Genomic DNA, 14,054 nt, shown 5'->3' on the forward strand with positions numbered 1-14,054 from the left:
GGACTTGGCCCTGAGAAGGCCACATGCCTCTCAGCGGGTCGGATGTCAGTGCAAGTTTTAAAAGACAACATGCCTCAGAGACCCTGCCTGCTCACTGTGCCTAAGGCTCAGGAAGACGTAAGTCTGGCCCCAGCCCCACTGACAAGGCTCAGTCCTCCCCCTTGACAGAAACTGGTCTCTCTCTTCTCCACAAACTGGGAGAGCCGATCTGACTGGCTGGACAGCTCACCCCTTCCCAAGTCCTGTCTGCCCACACCTCAGCCAGACCCCAACACCTGTCCCTGAATGCCAGACAGGCGACTGCAGCTCTGGGACAACCCCAGAAAAGGGAGTGGCTCCTTCCACCACACAGCAAGTTCAGAAACACAGATCCGCCCCTGGTGACGGGAGGAAGAGAACAGGGGAAAGACCAGCTGCTTTTTCTCCACACAGTCTTGGCCTTCCTTTTGGGCTCCTGAGGATGCTTTTTCCCCAATTACTGAGCTCAGGTTTCCCTGAGCTGGAGAAGCCCCACAAAGGGGGTCCATAGAATCTTCCAGAACCAGTCAACCTGGTCAGAGAAGAATGGAGCCACCGGCTCCTCGACCCTGGCCTTGAGGGAGCAGAGCAAAGCCCTGTCCTAGAGCCTCTGGGTCCCTGACGCATCCACAGATAAAGGGGATGGGGTCAGGCTTCTCTCCACAGGCTGTGGCGTCTTTGAGGCTGCCACCCTTGGCCTGCTTTTGACAAGCACTGGGGAAAAGACAAAAAGCAGGGAAACTCAACTCCAGCCCACACGGGCCAAAGCCTCTTATCACTGGTGGGGCCCTGCGGGCAGTGGGAGGAGGGTATCCCTGGAGTGGGATGGGCAGGCCGGGGTCTCTGAGTTCCACGTCAAGGTGGCCAGGAATTGGCTGGGCCACCTCCAGGTGAGGAGGACAGGGTGTGAGGACAGTCCAAATGCCACAGCAGCCTCCCTGCCAGTGCCAGCTTTAGCGAGGGCTATTCCAGGTTGGCGGGCAGACCTCCTTTACCTGTTTTCTCTACATTCATGGTGCCACCAGCTTCCTGGGCCTCCCGGTCCCGCCTGGGGCCCGGCGCCTGCCTCTTCAGGAGCTTCTCTTCTTTCGTCCCCTGACTCTTGTTCTCGCACCCCTTGTCCAGCAGGGCTTGCTGCCAAGACACAACCAGAATCCTCACGTGAAGGGGACTACAGGCGGGAGGGGACCCCCTTGAGCCTGCGGATGGTGTGCTCCTGGAGCTGGGAGCATCCCGGGCACAGGGACCCTGCCCTCGCTGTGTGAGTGGGTGAGGACAATGAGGCCGGGGTCTGGAAGGAAATGTGCCCAGATGCCACGACAGGACAGTGGCAGTGCATTCTCTTGGCCCCCATCTGGCAGCCAGCTATCTGCACCGGCAAAGAAGGTTCTGGGGCACTTAGAAGTTCTCAGGTGAAGCTCACTGGGCTGTCCCTGCAGGCTCTGTGGGGCGGGAGTCACCAGTGCAGCAGCCTACTTGCTGCGGGCCCACAGCCCCACCATTCGCAGGGCTGTCCAGCCCCACCAGGCACACGGCAATCTCAGGGCAACACCCCCCACGATGTCAGCTGCCCCCAGCTCGAGACTGCCAAGAGAGGGACACACAAATCCACACAAGCAGGGGAAGCCCATGCCCCCCATCTCCTGGTCAAGGAGAAACCGAGGCCGAGAAGGAGGAACAGACAGGTGGACAGGCAGGGAGAGAGAGAAGGGAGGGGCAGAAAGAGTCATCTGGAGACGATCACCTGCAGCTCACACAGAAAGACATCCAAAGCAAGCCGCAGAACCGCATGCAAAGTGCAATCCCATTTGAGGATAAGAGAAATAAAACAGGCCTTGAAAAAAATCTGGGGAACTGTATAAACAATGGTTGTCTCTGGCAGGTCAGGTGACGCAGCAACTAGGAGGAGAAACGTGCATCATTTAAACTTTTGGGGGAGTAAAAAGAAACTAAGAGAATGTGGGGGAAAAGGGCAAAGAGTCCTTACATTTCACTTTTTAGCCTTATAAGCATCTACAGTGTTCTGTTTTGGTTTTTTTAATGTCAACAGAAATTATCTGGGAAGGGGCATTACAGACACTTTTTTTTTCTTTTTTTTTTTTGAGTTTTATTTATTTAAGTCATCTACACCCAACAGGGAGCTTGAACCCACAACTCCAAAATCAAGAATTGCACGCTCATGCGACTGAGAGCCAGCCGGGCGCCCCTACAGACACGTTTTTGGTGTCTTTGTGCCCACTGTTTTGGAAACAAAAGACAAATGTTCTGTCTAAAAGAACGTTCTGAGTCCAGAGTCGGCAAGAGCTGGGTGTGAAACACGGCTGCGCCTCAGGTGAGCTGTGTGGCTCTGGGCAAGTTACTTACCTTCTCTGAAGCTTCATTTTCCCCATTCTTACAAGAGAAACAGTACTAGCCCCTGATGCAACTGGTATGAAGGGGAACTGCAGGAACCGTGCAAAGTCCTCAAAGCCTCTGGCACACAGAAAGGGCTCGATATCAGGTAGCCACTAGCATTGGACTTTTTCCGCACTCTTCCTTTTTTTTTTTTTTTTAACTTTTGTAACCCCAAATCCAATAAACAGAATGGAAAAGAGGAAAAGAGCAACATCAGCAGCCTCGTTCACCGACTCTGACGCCCTCTCTCTCGACCTCACCTTCTACTTGAGAAGGGAGGGTGGTGAGCACAGTCTCTCATATGTAGGAAAATTCCCCCCCCCCCGACTTTATTTTGTCCCCACCCTTTGACCAACTGCCACACCATCACGAGCAGGCTTGTCAGCGGTGGCGGCAATGGCAGCAGCTGGAAGTTTCCAATTGCCGACCAGAGCAAAGGTCACGCTATTTCTGGCCTGGTGGCCAAGCCACAGGAAGGGCAGCCGGGACGCCAGGGGGGTTGGGGATTTCTGCAGCACCTTCAGAGGAAGCATCTCAGGTTTTAACTACTTGAGAGGCTGGGGCAGGGGGGAGGTTCACTAAGCCTACCTGCTCATCCCACAGTGCCCGGGTCCCTCCTTCAGCCCCACATCCCTGTCCTCGAAGCAAACTATAAACACAATGGAGCTTCATGGGGGCCCAGAAGGACACCAACATGGAAACTGGTTGCTTACAGGAGCTTCTCACAGATTCTCAGCAGATCTGCTGACCCCAGGACTCAGCAGCAACCACAACCCAACACCCCATAATCAAAATTCAAGAACAGAGCCACCGCCCAACTCAAGGCAGCCGGTTTCTGACCACCTCCCGATTTAACTACCAATGGCTCAACTCAGAGGAAAAACAAATGGCTTCTCCAGTTTCTTTAACTGTTCCCACACCAGACCTGCTTTTCTTGCAGACCTTAACATAAAAGAAGGACTGTTTGGTTCGGTTGGCAGATGAACCACACAAGAAGGGCCAAGAAAAGCCTTGAAGCCCAAGACTGCTCCTGAAGCCACATCAAGCTTTGGGCCACATTCAGATCAGGACTCGGGGCCACACGCCGCCCAGGCCCAGGACTTTCATCTGCATGAGGGAGGATATGCCCTCAAAGGGCACCTGGGTTTCCCCTCCCTCCTGCCCCCCATGTGCCCATGTCTCTTCAAAGTGAGCCCTCTTGTGTGCAATCTTTCTTGGGCAGGGTGCTTTGCAACCCGCCCAAGTGACTCTGGTCATTCATCCTCCATCACTGTGTCAATGGTCCTTGTCCAGTTTGCATTCATACACTTGTGATCACTTGATTATTCTGTGGCACGCCTGCCAGGCTGTCAGGTCTATTTCTCCGCTGGGTTATGGGCCAGCACCTAGCGCAGAACCTGGCACAGAAGAGGCACTTCCTAAATATCTGTATTCCTTTAAAAAGTGCAGTGCCTGTGCCGTCCTTAAATTATTCAAAGCCACAGTTGTGAGAATGCATCGATATTTAAGTAGCTCATTGCAACCAGAAATAATACAGAGCACCAGTTAGATAACCTATGGTAAACCCTGAAGTAGAATATTATGAAGCAGTTCAAAAGAATGGGGTAGTTCTCTGTATACTGACATGCATGAAGAAATCACCAGATTTCCTGTCGAGGGAAAGAGCTAGTCACAGAATAATTTGTAAAAATAAATAATAAAATTGTATAAATATAATTAAGTGATTATATAGGAAAGATACATAAACACCAAACTCTTAATAGTGGATTTCTCAAAAGATGCAGGACTAGAAAAAACATTCAGCTTCGAGATGTTATATCCGTGTGAATTCTTTTATACCATACGTTATCGAGCACGTCATGCTCAGCTATTCAGATCCCCGCTTGCTGTGGGACCAGTAGCAAGTTACATAACCTCTCTGGGCCTCCATTACTTCATCCATACAACTCCAATAAAACAGGAGCTGTGTCTTGAGATTGTTACGAGGACCATGAGTACTAATGTGAGCTATATAATACATGGCACCGGTGCCTGGTTCAAAACCAGTGTTCCATAAATAGCAGCTATTATTACTATCATTATGTATGATCTCTACAACCAAATATGCAAACATATATAAAATTTGTCTTTTGAAAGTCAGTTGGTGATAACTGCGAAAGAAAAGAATCCAAGTTTTGGCAAAGTCCTCTGTCTGGCTTTGGATCCTCACGTTAAATAGGAAATACAAGTATTGCCCCACGGACAAACATGCTGAGTAGGAATTAACGGCTACCCCAAAACCTGCCTGTTTTCCTAAGAGCTTCTCAGCGAAGGCCCCGCAGTTCTCACTTTAACGCCTCAGCCAGGGTGTGGCTGAAAGCTTTCTGTCATCTGCTCTGTGATTTTTCCTGAGATAACCCAGTAAAGCAAACTGCTCCATCCGGGCTCTGCGTGCTGTGAGAAGCTTACCAAGGCAAGTCCCCGGCTCTCTCTCAGTGCTCGCTTCCCCAGAGGGCCTGCTGGGGACCCCGCTGCTGGGAGCTCAGAGGGCGAAGACACATCAGCCTGGCTTGGGCCCTCACCTTCCCGAAGGCCCCAGTGCTTACCTGCACGGTCAGGTAGAGCCTGTGGGGGCTCCCGGGGCCGGCCCAGTCCACACTGAGGGCCCGGCACTGAGCTAGGGCCGGGCGAGCTGCACTTCGGGCACTGGAGTCCTCGTCACCGCTGACTGGGGTATCTTTTCCACGCCCTGTTCCGGGACAGAGAGTATGGGTAAGATGCTAGGCCCCTGGCTGAAGACCGCTGGCCAGGGCCCTGGCTGAGTTCTGCTTCCCCTCACTCCGGGCCGGCCCAGGCGCGGCCAGCAGGGACTCACACGCCCTCACACGCCTGACCTACTCAGAGGGAAGGCCTGGCACCAGGCAGGGGCTGTGCTCCTTTCTTCCCAAAAGCCACCCCAAGCTTCTCCTCAGGAAGGCACCCAAGGCCTCCGGGGCAGGAGGGGTGCTCCCCGCCCTCCACAGTGGATTTTGGGGCTGGCGCTCGTTCATGAACACCCTCTACAGAGAGCAGCAAAGGGAAGCCGACACCAACCTGGCTGTGCCAACCTTCACAGGAGGTGCACCCCAGGGCTGTGGTTTTATTACCAAGGCTGCCTCTAGGTGGCAATTTCTCCCCTGCCTTCATAAAGACCAACCCCACACCGGGTGGCCTGGTCCCTGCAGCCTCCAAAAGCATCTTCGGGACCAGCTAAAGCATGTCCCCTTGAGCCTCTGACACACTGCCTCCCTCACTGGATGGGGGAAAGAGCTGAGTGGGGTATGGGTGTCCCATGCACCCCACCTCAACCCCCCACCACAGCTCGTGAGGTGGGATGGGATGGGAAAGGGGGTGCACCTCACAGGGGCAAGCTGCAGAGCCACCGCGCTGGGGGGTAATGATACCCTGGGCCAAGCGCTTCCGAGACCTTAATGCCCTTCCCGATCCTCAGTTTCTTTGTCAGGAATATGGGGATAAGGAACCAAGCTCATAGTCCCGTGGCGAGGGTTAAACGGAATGACACATGTAAAACGCTCACTCTGTGCCAGGTACACAGAAAGTGGCCACAAATGCAGGCCGTCACGACCACAACTGAGAAGGGTTAATAACATGCCCAGGGTCACGCTGACCCAGTATTCCAGTCCCATGTGTTGACCCACCACCCTCTGTTTGACTATCCCTCTGAAGGTAGTGATAAGAGTGGGGGTGGAGACAGAGGGGCTGGGGTGGGCAGGGGAGGGGGGGAATCAAGCTGGCTGGAACCCTACTCAGTGGCAGGCACTCTGCTTAGCATTTCACACACAGGATTTCGTTTGACCTTTGTCTTAAATTTTCAAAGTGGCTAAGTCTGTATCTTCATAATACTCATTTATATGCATGCATGCGCACATACACAAGATTGGAAGGAACTATATAAAATGTTCACTAACGATCTTGTAGGTAATTTTTATTTTCTTTTTTATACTTTTTCTGGGGTTTTCTGTGTTCTTGATTTTTCAAGGGTTTTTTTTAGTGTTCTAAGGAACCTGTTTTCGTCTTTTGCTTCTTGTTTTCTTTTTGCTCTTGTCTTTTTTTCTTTTTTTTTTTAACCAGAAAAGCAATACTCATTCATATTACATTTGTAATCCTTAGGACAACCTTGTGGAGTACATCTTCATCCCCTTCCAGACAATTGAGGCTATCTGACCCAAGAGCCCAAGCTTTTTCCAGAGACCCCCGGGGCCATCCCCAGCCTCACCGTCCCCTACAGAGAAACTCTGGAGAGTATCAGTCTGGCTGCCATCAGTGGCACAAATGTGGTGGGAGAGAGGGAACTGAACAGGAGTTTGCTGTGTGCCCTCTCTGGGCCTCAGTTTCCCCTTCTGTACATCAGAGGGTTTGGATCTGATGGCCCAGAGGGAATTTGCTAGTTCAGACAGGCTGGTAATCTACTCCCCTTCCTCTGGGGGTCAGAACAACAGACAGCAAGCCTCTGAAGACATCTTGACTGAAGACCCCTCTGTCCCTCCACACTTCCAGGATGACTTGCCCCAGCTCAGCTCAGGAGACAGTCATGGGGCAGTGCACCAGACCCGATGATCCAGTCCGCATTGGAAATCAGAGGTGCCGCTCACTTATTGGGGTGTGAGGCACCAGGGGACATGACCCAGAAAGAAGGACACTCCCCCAAGGGGCAGCAGGGGTCCAGACTCAAACTCCTTCACTGCCCACTTGCTGTCGGGGCCCCCACAGGATCCGCCCCAGATGGCACCTGAAACCCAGCGCATGGCACCCAAACTCCGCGGGGCCACGCTCCGGCGCGGCTTCGGTCCGCTCCTCACGTCCCCCGCGGGCGGGCCGGCCGCGATCAGGTGTCAGTGCCGCGCCAGGCACCGGGCTGCCACTTCACCTACCTTGTTTACCAGCTGCGGGCAGAAACCGGAGCGAGACCGCAAGCGCTCGGCCAAGGACCAAGGACGGGCCGCCCGCGCAGCGCCCCGACCCGGCTGGCCGGAGATCGCGTGGTTTGGGCGGCGTTGTCCCCCGACTCCAGCGACCGCGTTGAAGTTTAACTCCGCGTCCAGGACCTCTCTTTACAGGCGGGCGCGGGGCAGGAGCGCCGGCGAGATTGACGCCCCGACTCCGACTCCGCGCCGGCCCGCGGGCTGCCGGGCACCCTGTAATTACCTGACAGCTCTGACTGAGCCTAGGAACTTGCGAGAAAGCCCGGCCTCATCGCTGCTATCTGGAGGAAGGAAGGGAAATAAAGAGGCATTTTAAAAATGCGGACTCACCAGTTCTCAACCTCCCCGGGCCGGTGTGTGGGAAAGGGCGGGCGGCCGGGCTGGCGGGGGCGGGGCGAGCCATCCCGGGCTCGGGCTCCCGGGCCCGGCCCACTCTCCACAGGCCGCGCAGCGAGGGCGTGGCTCCCAGGTTCCACGGCCGGCGAGACGGGACCATGGCCCGGGGCTCAGCGGCCTCGTCGGGGCGCCGGGCAGCCTGCGGACAGAACAGGGGAGGCGAGACTAAGCGGGCTGGCCGGCACCCCGGGTGGGGGGTGGGGGGGGCAGATCGGAGCCCGCCATCCGCAACAGGGTCACCTGTTACCCAGAAGGGCAGCCCCGACTGCAATTCCACCCCCACCCCTCCCGCCATCCCACCCCAAAGATCCCCGGGGCTTGTGGGATAAAACAGAACACGGCACCATTTCGGGGTGTTTTTTTTTTTTCCAAGTAGGAGGCTCAGAAGTGGGTGAGGAGCCCGTCAGGTGTGTCTGCGGCACACTGTGGAGACCTCACATCTCAGCCCCTCCACGGGAAGCCTGGCAGCCTCCGCGCCAGGTCACAGCCCCACAGGGAGGAAGCAAAAGTCAACAGCATCTCTATAAACGTAATCAGACCGGGCCTGACTGTGGCCAGTGACAAGCTAAGCTTATATATATCAAATTCTTTTACAGTCCACTCATTCATGTATTCAACTAGCCTTCACTCTGTGGCTACAACTTGGCAGGCAGTAAGAGGCAAAGATTCATTCCTTCTTCATTTAATAATTATTTATCTGGTGTCCACTGTGTGTCAGACACCTACCAGGGGTCCTCTTTGATCTGGAGAGATGGGGCCTCAAAGCTCCCTGTCAGGAGGGTGGTAAGCACTTCAACAAACCTTCACAATCAGAACAGGAATGCAGGGAAGCACCAGGTGGTATGGGAGAATGGGGGGCAGGGGGTGGGGAGCACTGGGCTGGATAGAAAGCCCCAGAAGTCCCTCATGAACTGAGCAATAGACAGGACAGACTTTTAAGCATTCACTACACGAGTCTTTATGGAGCACCTATCGTGTGGCAAAGCAGCTGTGAGGGCATTTAAAGTACCAAGCTACAGTCCCAGACTCAGACAGTGATGCCGTTAACAGAAGAAGTCAAGTCAGCTCAGGGAGGTGATGTGGAATTTGCTTTTGGTTTTAAAATGGGAGTTTCAGGCACCCGGGGACTTCCTAATGGTGCCACTTGGGCCGCAGACTGCTTTCTACCAGACAGTAAAGATTATCTGGTTGATCGGTGTCCACTCCCCTGACCCTGGATGGCTCCTCAGGGTGGGGCCCACAGAACGATCATCTGTGCAGCCCCACACCACCCAGCCTGGAGCTGCAGCAACACCCACACTAAGCTCCGGGCAGTGGCTTGATGGGTGAATGCCCTGAAATAAATGCAGACAGAAGCTCGGGCTGCATCCTGGAAAAAAACAAGGAGACTCGGAGGTGAGAGGCTACCGGGCGTCCCAATGCTACAGGTGAGGATACAATCACTAAAGGTGATACTAGAGGTAACCAGAGCTCACTCTGGGTGGTAAGGAAAGCTGGAGAAGGAAGGTCAGAGGTGACAACGGCACCAGGCAGGTGCAGAGTCCTCAGACGTGACTGGATGGTGAGTGGGAAGGAGAGGATGGTCAGTTCCCAGCGAGTGACGCCACAGAGAGCTCAAACTGGAAGAAAGCGGCTGGGGCTCTTGAAGGGAGCATATCAGTGGAGCAGGGCAGAGGGCAGACCTGGGAAGGCCCAAGAGGTGGGCGGGGCTAAAGGAAGCCGCCACTTCCTTCTCTTTGGGGAAGTTTGGCTAGGATGAGGAGGAGAGGCTGAATTCAGAGAATGTGGTATTTAGGAGAGATCTGAGCATGCTGGGTCAACAGAGCCAGGAACAACCGGAGCACGGAGAGACAAAGAAGAGTTCAGGGCTGGGTGGCAGAAGATCTGGTGACCGAAGGTCACAGAGCTGAGCTCTGGAAGAATGCCAGGCTCCTGGACTGAGGAAGACAACTTGGAGGAAGCTCCTGGGTACAGTGTTACTGGACTATGGTCCACAGGACAGGGCAGACACTAATTCAAATATGTGCACCGGATCCCACTGAGGAAAATGGATGTGGACCAGTGTGGAGTGGAAGGAACCAGGGGGAACAGTCAGATGTCCTTTGCTCCAGATTGCTTGGCATGGAGCTGGGCACACAACCAATGCTGAGGACCAGCTGCAATGGGCAAGGAGGGAGAGAGGCTCCACCTACATGCCAAAGCCACCGGATAGGTGAGATGGGCATTGAAGGTCGATTCCACGGGTGAGGGAGAAGACTTTTAAGGAGATCCTCTAAGTCTGAGGGGTGGAGACAGGAGGAGACAATATTGCTGTGGCTTTCTGGAAGGGAAGTCAGAGGAGCAGCCAGGAAGATATCAGGAAGAAAGAGGAAGGGTGTGTACAAGATCCTGAAGAGGAAAAAGCAGCTGAATTTAGCAGCCAGAAGGGTGGGAAGGTCAAAAGTATCCAGGACTCAAATAAGCCCAAGGCTGGGGCTTCTACCAACTTAGGACTCACGGGGTGGGGCAATGGGGACAAGTAGTGGAGTGGCTATGACCAAAAACTGGTTCAGACCCAGCTTGGCCACTTGGTAGATGTGTGACCTTGGGAGAATTACTTTGCCTCTCCATGTCTTACTATCTCCATCTGAAAATGGGGAGAACTCCACCTTATAGGGTTGGTATAAGAATTAGACAAAGCATATATAAAGTGTTCAGAACAATACTGGCATATACAAGGAACTGAAAATCTTTATTTTTCAGTGATCTCCCTCTCTCCAGGGATGAGTGAATGCAAGGGGGCTGGCTTGGAGAGAGGAACAGATTTGCCCCTCTTTGTTTAGGCTATGGCAGTAGAGTGCAGCCCCCGCTGCCCCAGACCAGGGATATTGCAATGATTGAGGGACAGATTTGACAACTGCCCAGATACTGCTGCTGGGGAGGGCTTAGTCTCTCTGGGGGAAAAGGTCAGGAAGGTTGGACAGAGGCTGGGCCCTCCCCTGCACATAGTCACACGTCCTGGGTTTTCCAGGACAACACAGACTTCAAAACCTCGGCTCCATAAGGACAGCAGAACTCATCACCCTATGTCCCTAAAGTCCAGTCACTGCAAATACAGGGCCCCATTCTGAGGCTGCATTCCTTGCAAATGACTCTCTCTGGCCAAGGAGACAGCTACTTTATCAAGGGCATGGGGAGTGTGCCTGGGCAAGGAGAGGTGCTCACTCAGCCTCAGGGCTGGGGAAGGTGAAAGGTCAGAGACAGCTGACCCACAACCTTGAGACAGATATGTTGGGGACTGGGGGAGTACTTGAGAATTTAAATACAGCTTCCTCTTTAAAATCTTCCAGGACCAGGCCCTTCACTGCGCCAGAGTTCTGCTCTAACTCACAACAGGGGGTTGAAGGAGGTGGCTTCTGGCTTGCTCTCCCTACTGGGATCCCCTAGGCTGCTGCTGTCAGTGGCTCAATTCCCTACTGCCCAGGAGGGCACTGGCCCAGGCCCTCCTGCCAACCTCAGGCTGGCCTGCCCTCCCCCTGCCCTTCCAGGGGGAAAGCGAACTGCCCAGGGAACGTACATGGTGGAAGGGCTGGAAACTGCAGCCTTCAAGAGATCCTAGGGGGTACAGGAGGATCTCTGTAAAGGGAGGGGGGTGCGCGGACGGGACACGCGGTTCCCGCGGTAGGTTCCGGCTCTCCTGGGCCAAAGAGATTGGAAGGGGGGCGGGGGGGGGGGGGGGAGGGTCCCGAGGCTGCTCGGACCCCAAGGGCCGTGCTTCCCCAGGCCGTGCTGTGGGCAAGGTCCTCGGCTCCGGCTGGACGGCGCGGGGGGCGGCTGGCGACTGCGCAGGGCTGGTTCTCCGGCACCCGGCCTTCCCCGCGCCCCGCAGCGGGTCCGGGCAGGGGAGGGGGTCCTGCGGACAAGGCGGGCCCGGACGCGGCGCCCGTAATAGCGGACCCGGCGGACCCCGAGAGCCCAGCCCGCCCCCCGCCCGCCAGGGTCCCCCACTCACCGGCCTGGCGGAGGCAGGATCCCGGCGTCGCCGCAGAGCCCGGGGCTCGGCCCGACCCGGCCCGCCGGCGGGAGGCAGCTCCACGCCGCCGCCTCCTCGGCCCGCCCCGCTCCCGCCCCTCCCGCACACTTTCCACAGGAAATGATTAACTCCGGCCGCGGCGCGTTCCCATGGCAACCGGCTCTTTCCCAGGCGGGGGTCGGCGGCGCGCGCGCGCGCTCCCGCTCACTCTCCCGCGCGTGCTCACATTCACACGCGCGGCCGCCCACTCGGCGGCTGCCTCTCCGCTCCGCCCGGATGTTCCCGCCCGGCGCCGGGGTCCCCCACGCCCGGCACACATTAGTGCACACGTGCGCGCACACCCACTGGTGCACACGGAGCGTCATACGTGCTTGTGCTTTCGTGTGTGGGCTCTCGTAAGCCAGAACACATCTCCCTCACACATGCCTTCACACATGCTCTAGTCCGCACAGACGCACACATTCAGTTCTCACACACGTCCCCACGCTAGTCCTACATACGTGCTTTTGCAGGTAAACTTCCACTCCGACACGCGCACATCTGCTAACCCTCGTACGGAACTTTCGCACACACTCGTTACTACTCACACTTAGGCTTCTCCCGTGCTGCCCTTCACAAACTCCCATACGCGAGCACGTTTTCTTGACATTCTAACACACACGCTTTCACACATGCTCTCACACACTCTAGATGGTACATGTGTACACTTCCACGTTCTTATTCACTTTACACACCCACTCACGTTATGGTCTGGCGCTCAGACTCATGCCTTCCCACAAATGGTCTGCTTGCTCCTTAGTGCACATATCTCCTTCTTCCTGCTCACACACGTTCTCTAACACTGTAACATACACGTCCTTTTAAACCTGAGTCCACGCTTTCATACACACTTCTCACACTCGGGTTAGCATGCATGGGTACGCATGCGTGTCACACGTTACCACTCCTGTTTATGCACACATGCTCTCACTAGTTCTAGTAAGGATACACATGCCAGTTGCCTCCCCAGCCACAGCACCACCCCCAAATTAACGTCTTCCAGTGCTTAAGATTTTTCAAAGTAAAATATTCCTTTGAGCTCCAGTGAAAACACGTCCAGAATGCAACCACTCAGGAGCAGGCAGCGGCTCCCAGGGTAGCCCAGAAGTCCCTCCTAATGTCTCAGAAGAAGCACAGGAGAGGCCAGGGAGCCGGCCAGCCAAGGAGAGACAGCTGACCCAGAGGAGCTATTCTGTTCTTTGTCTCCCAAACAGAGGCGGCATTTTACTCCAGAGTCTGCAGCAGTATTCTCCCTCCACGGTACAGAAGGAGGAGAAAGAAGCTCAGAAACCAGCCCAGTGCAGGCTGATGGTTCTGCAGATAATCGGCAAAGGGTGGGCACTTGGCTCTTTCCTGCTTCTCAGGTCATGGCCCAAGAGGTGCAAGGAGGGATTGGAGTGGGGCATTCAGATCAAGGAGAGTTCTATCTCCTGCCGCTCCAGGCACTGGGCTGGCAGTCAAGAATCTCAGCCGGAAACATAGCCAAGGTCCTGGGCCTCAGATTGTTCTGGATGCCAGAATAGGACACTCACAATCCCACTACTGGAAGTGGGCTAATGTGTGTTTTATTTTCTGAGACACCCAAGTAAAGGCCCAGAAGGGGATAAATGTCACTCTCCTGGAATGTTTCCTTGGAGAGTTACAGATTTCCAACTAAGAACCCCAGATAACCTCCCAATAGGAGAGAAGGCTGTAATTTGAGAATTACCTTCTCTGAACCCCCTGCCTGCCCTCCAGACAAGAGTGGTCAGGGGGACTGCAGGGTTGGATGAGGGCAGCATTTCTCTAGAATCCTGACTAAGTATCTCCCTTTGCTACAGTCTCTATTATTCGACTGAACAAGGTTGTTTGTCTTTAAAGTCCTCATATGAAACTGGAGGCCTTGTCTTACTTGCAGGCTGGTACAGTGACATTAACTGCAGGTTCCTTCCGACAAAGCCAAAGACAGATTTTTAAATTAATAATAACACTTATTGTTCGTTTTCTCTGATTGCAAAAGTAATAAATGTTCATTGTAACCATAATCCCACCCCCTGGAGATAAGTGCTGCCAACATTTTAGTAGTCTTTTTTTTTTTTTGTATGCACATAATAGCTACCATTTATCCAAAGCTAACACTGTGCCAGGCACTGGGCTAAGCTCTTTATAAACAAGATCCCATTTAACCCTGACCACCCTAGGAGGTGGACACCATTATATCCCCAGTTTTCAGGAGAGGAAACTGAGCCTCCAAT

At 54.4% G+C, this 14,054-nt stretch overlaps 1 protein-coding gene and 1 long non-coding RNA gene across 9 annotated transcripts in view; one reads left to right on the forward strand and one right to left on the reverse strand.

Moving 5' to 3' along the window:
- Window positions 1–14,054, reverse strand: part of KIFC3 (kinesin family member C3) — a 76,394-nt gene that overhangs the window by 30,701 nt on the left and 31,639 nt on the right. For 3 of the 8 annotated variants that reach the window (XM_053906153.1, XM_053906154.1, XM_053906155.1), the window contains exons 3-5: window positions 7,704–7,908; window positions 4,998–5,140; window positions 1,014–1,152 (exon numbers count right to left, since the gene is read on the reverse strand). In XM_053906153.1, coding sequence (XP_053762128.1) covers window positions 1,014–1,152; window positions 4,998–5,140; window positions 7,704–7,908 — 487 coding nt within the window. Of the gene's footprint in view, window positions 1–1,013; window positions 1,153–4,997; window positions 5,141–7,322; window positions 7,638–7,703; window positions 7,909–11,760; window positions 11,893–14,054 lie in introns of those variants that run through there. The other 5 variants (XM_053906157.1, XM_053906161.1, XM_053906158.1 and 2 more) reach the window with 5 other exon arrangements.
- LOC109270859 (uncharacterized) lies at window positions 9,413–13,844 on the forward strand. The gene is made up of 2 exons (XR_002081714.2): window positions 9,413–9,981; window positions 13,035–13,844. It is a non-coding gene; the product is annotated as an uncharacterized LOC109270859 (long non-coding RNA).

The sequence above is a fragment of the Panthera pardus genome, unplaced genomic scaffold (assembly GCF_024362965.1).
Source record: "Panthera pardus isolate Hobbes unplaced genomic scaffold, ASM2436296v1 HiC_scaffold_18, whole genome shotgun sequence".
NCBI lineage: Eukaryota > Metazoa > Chordata > Mammalia > Carnivora > Felidae > Panthera > Panthera pardus.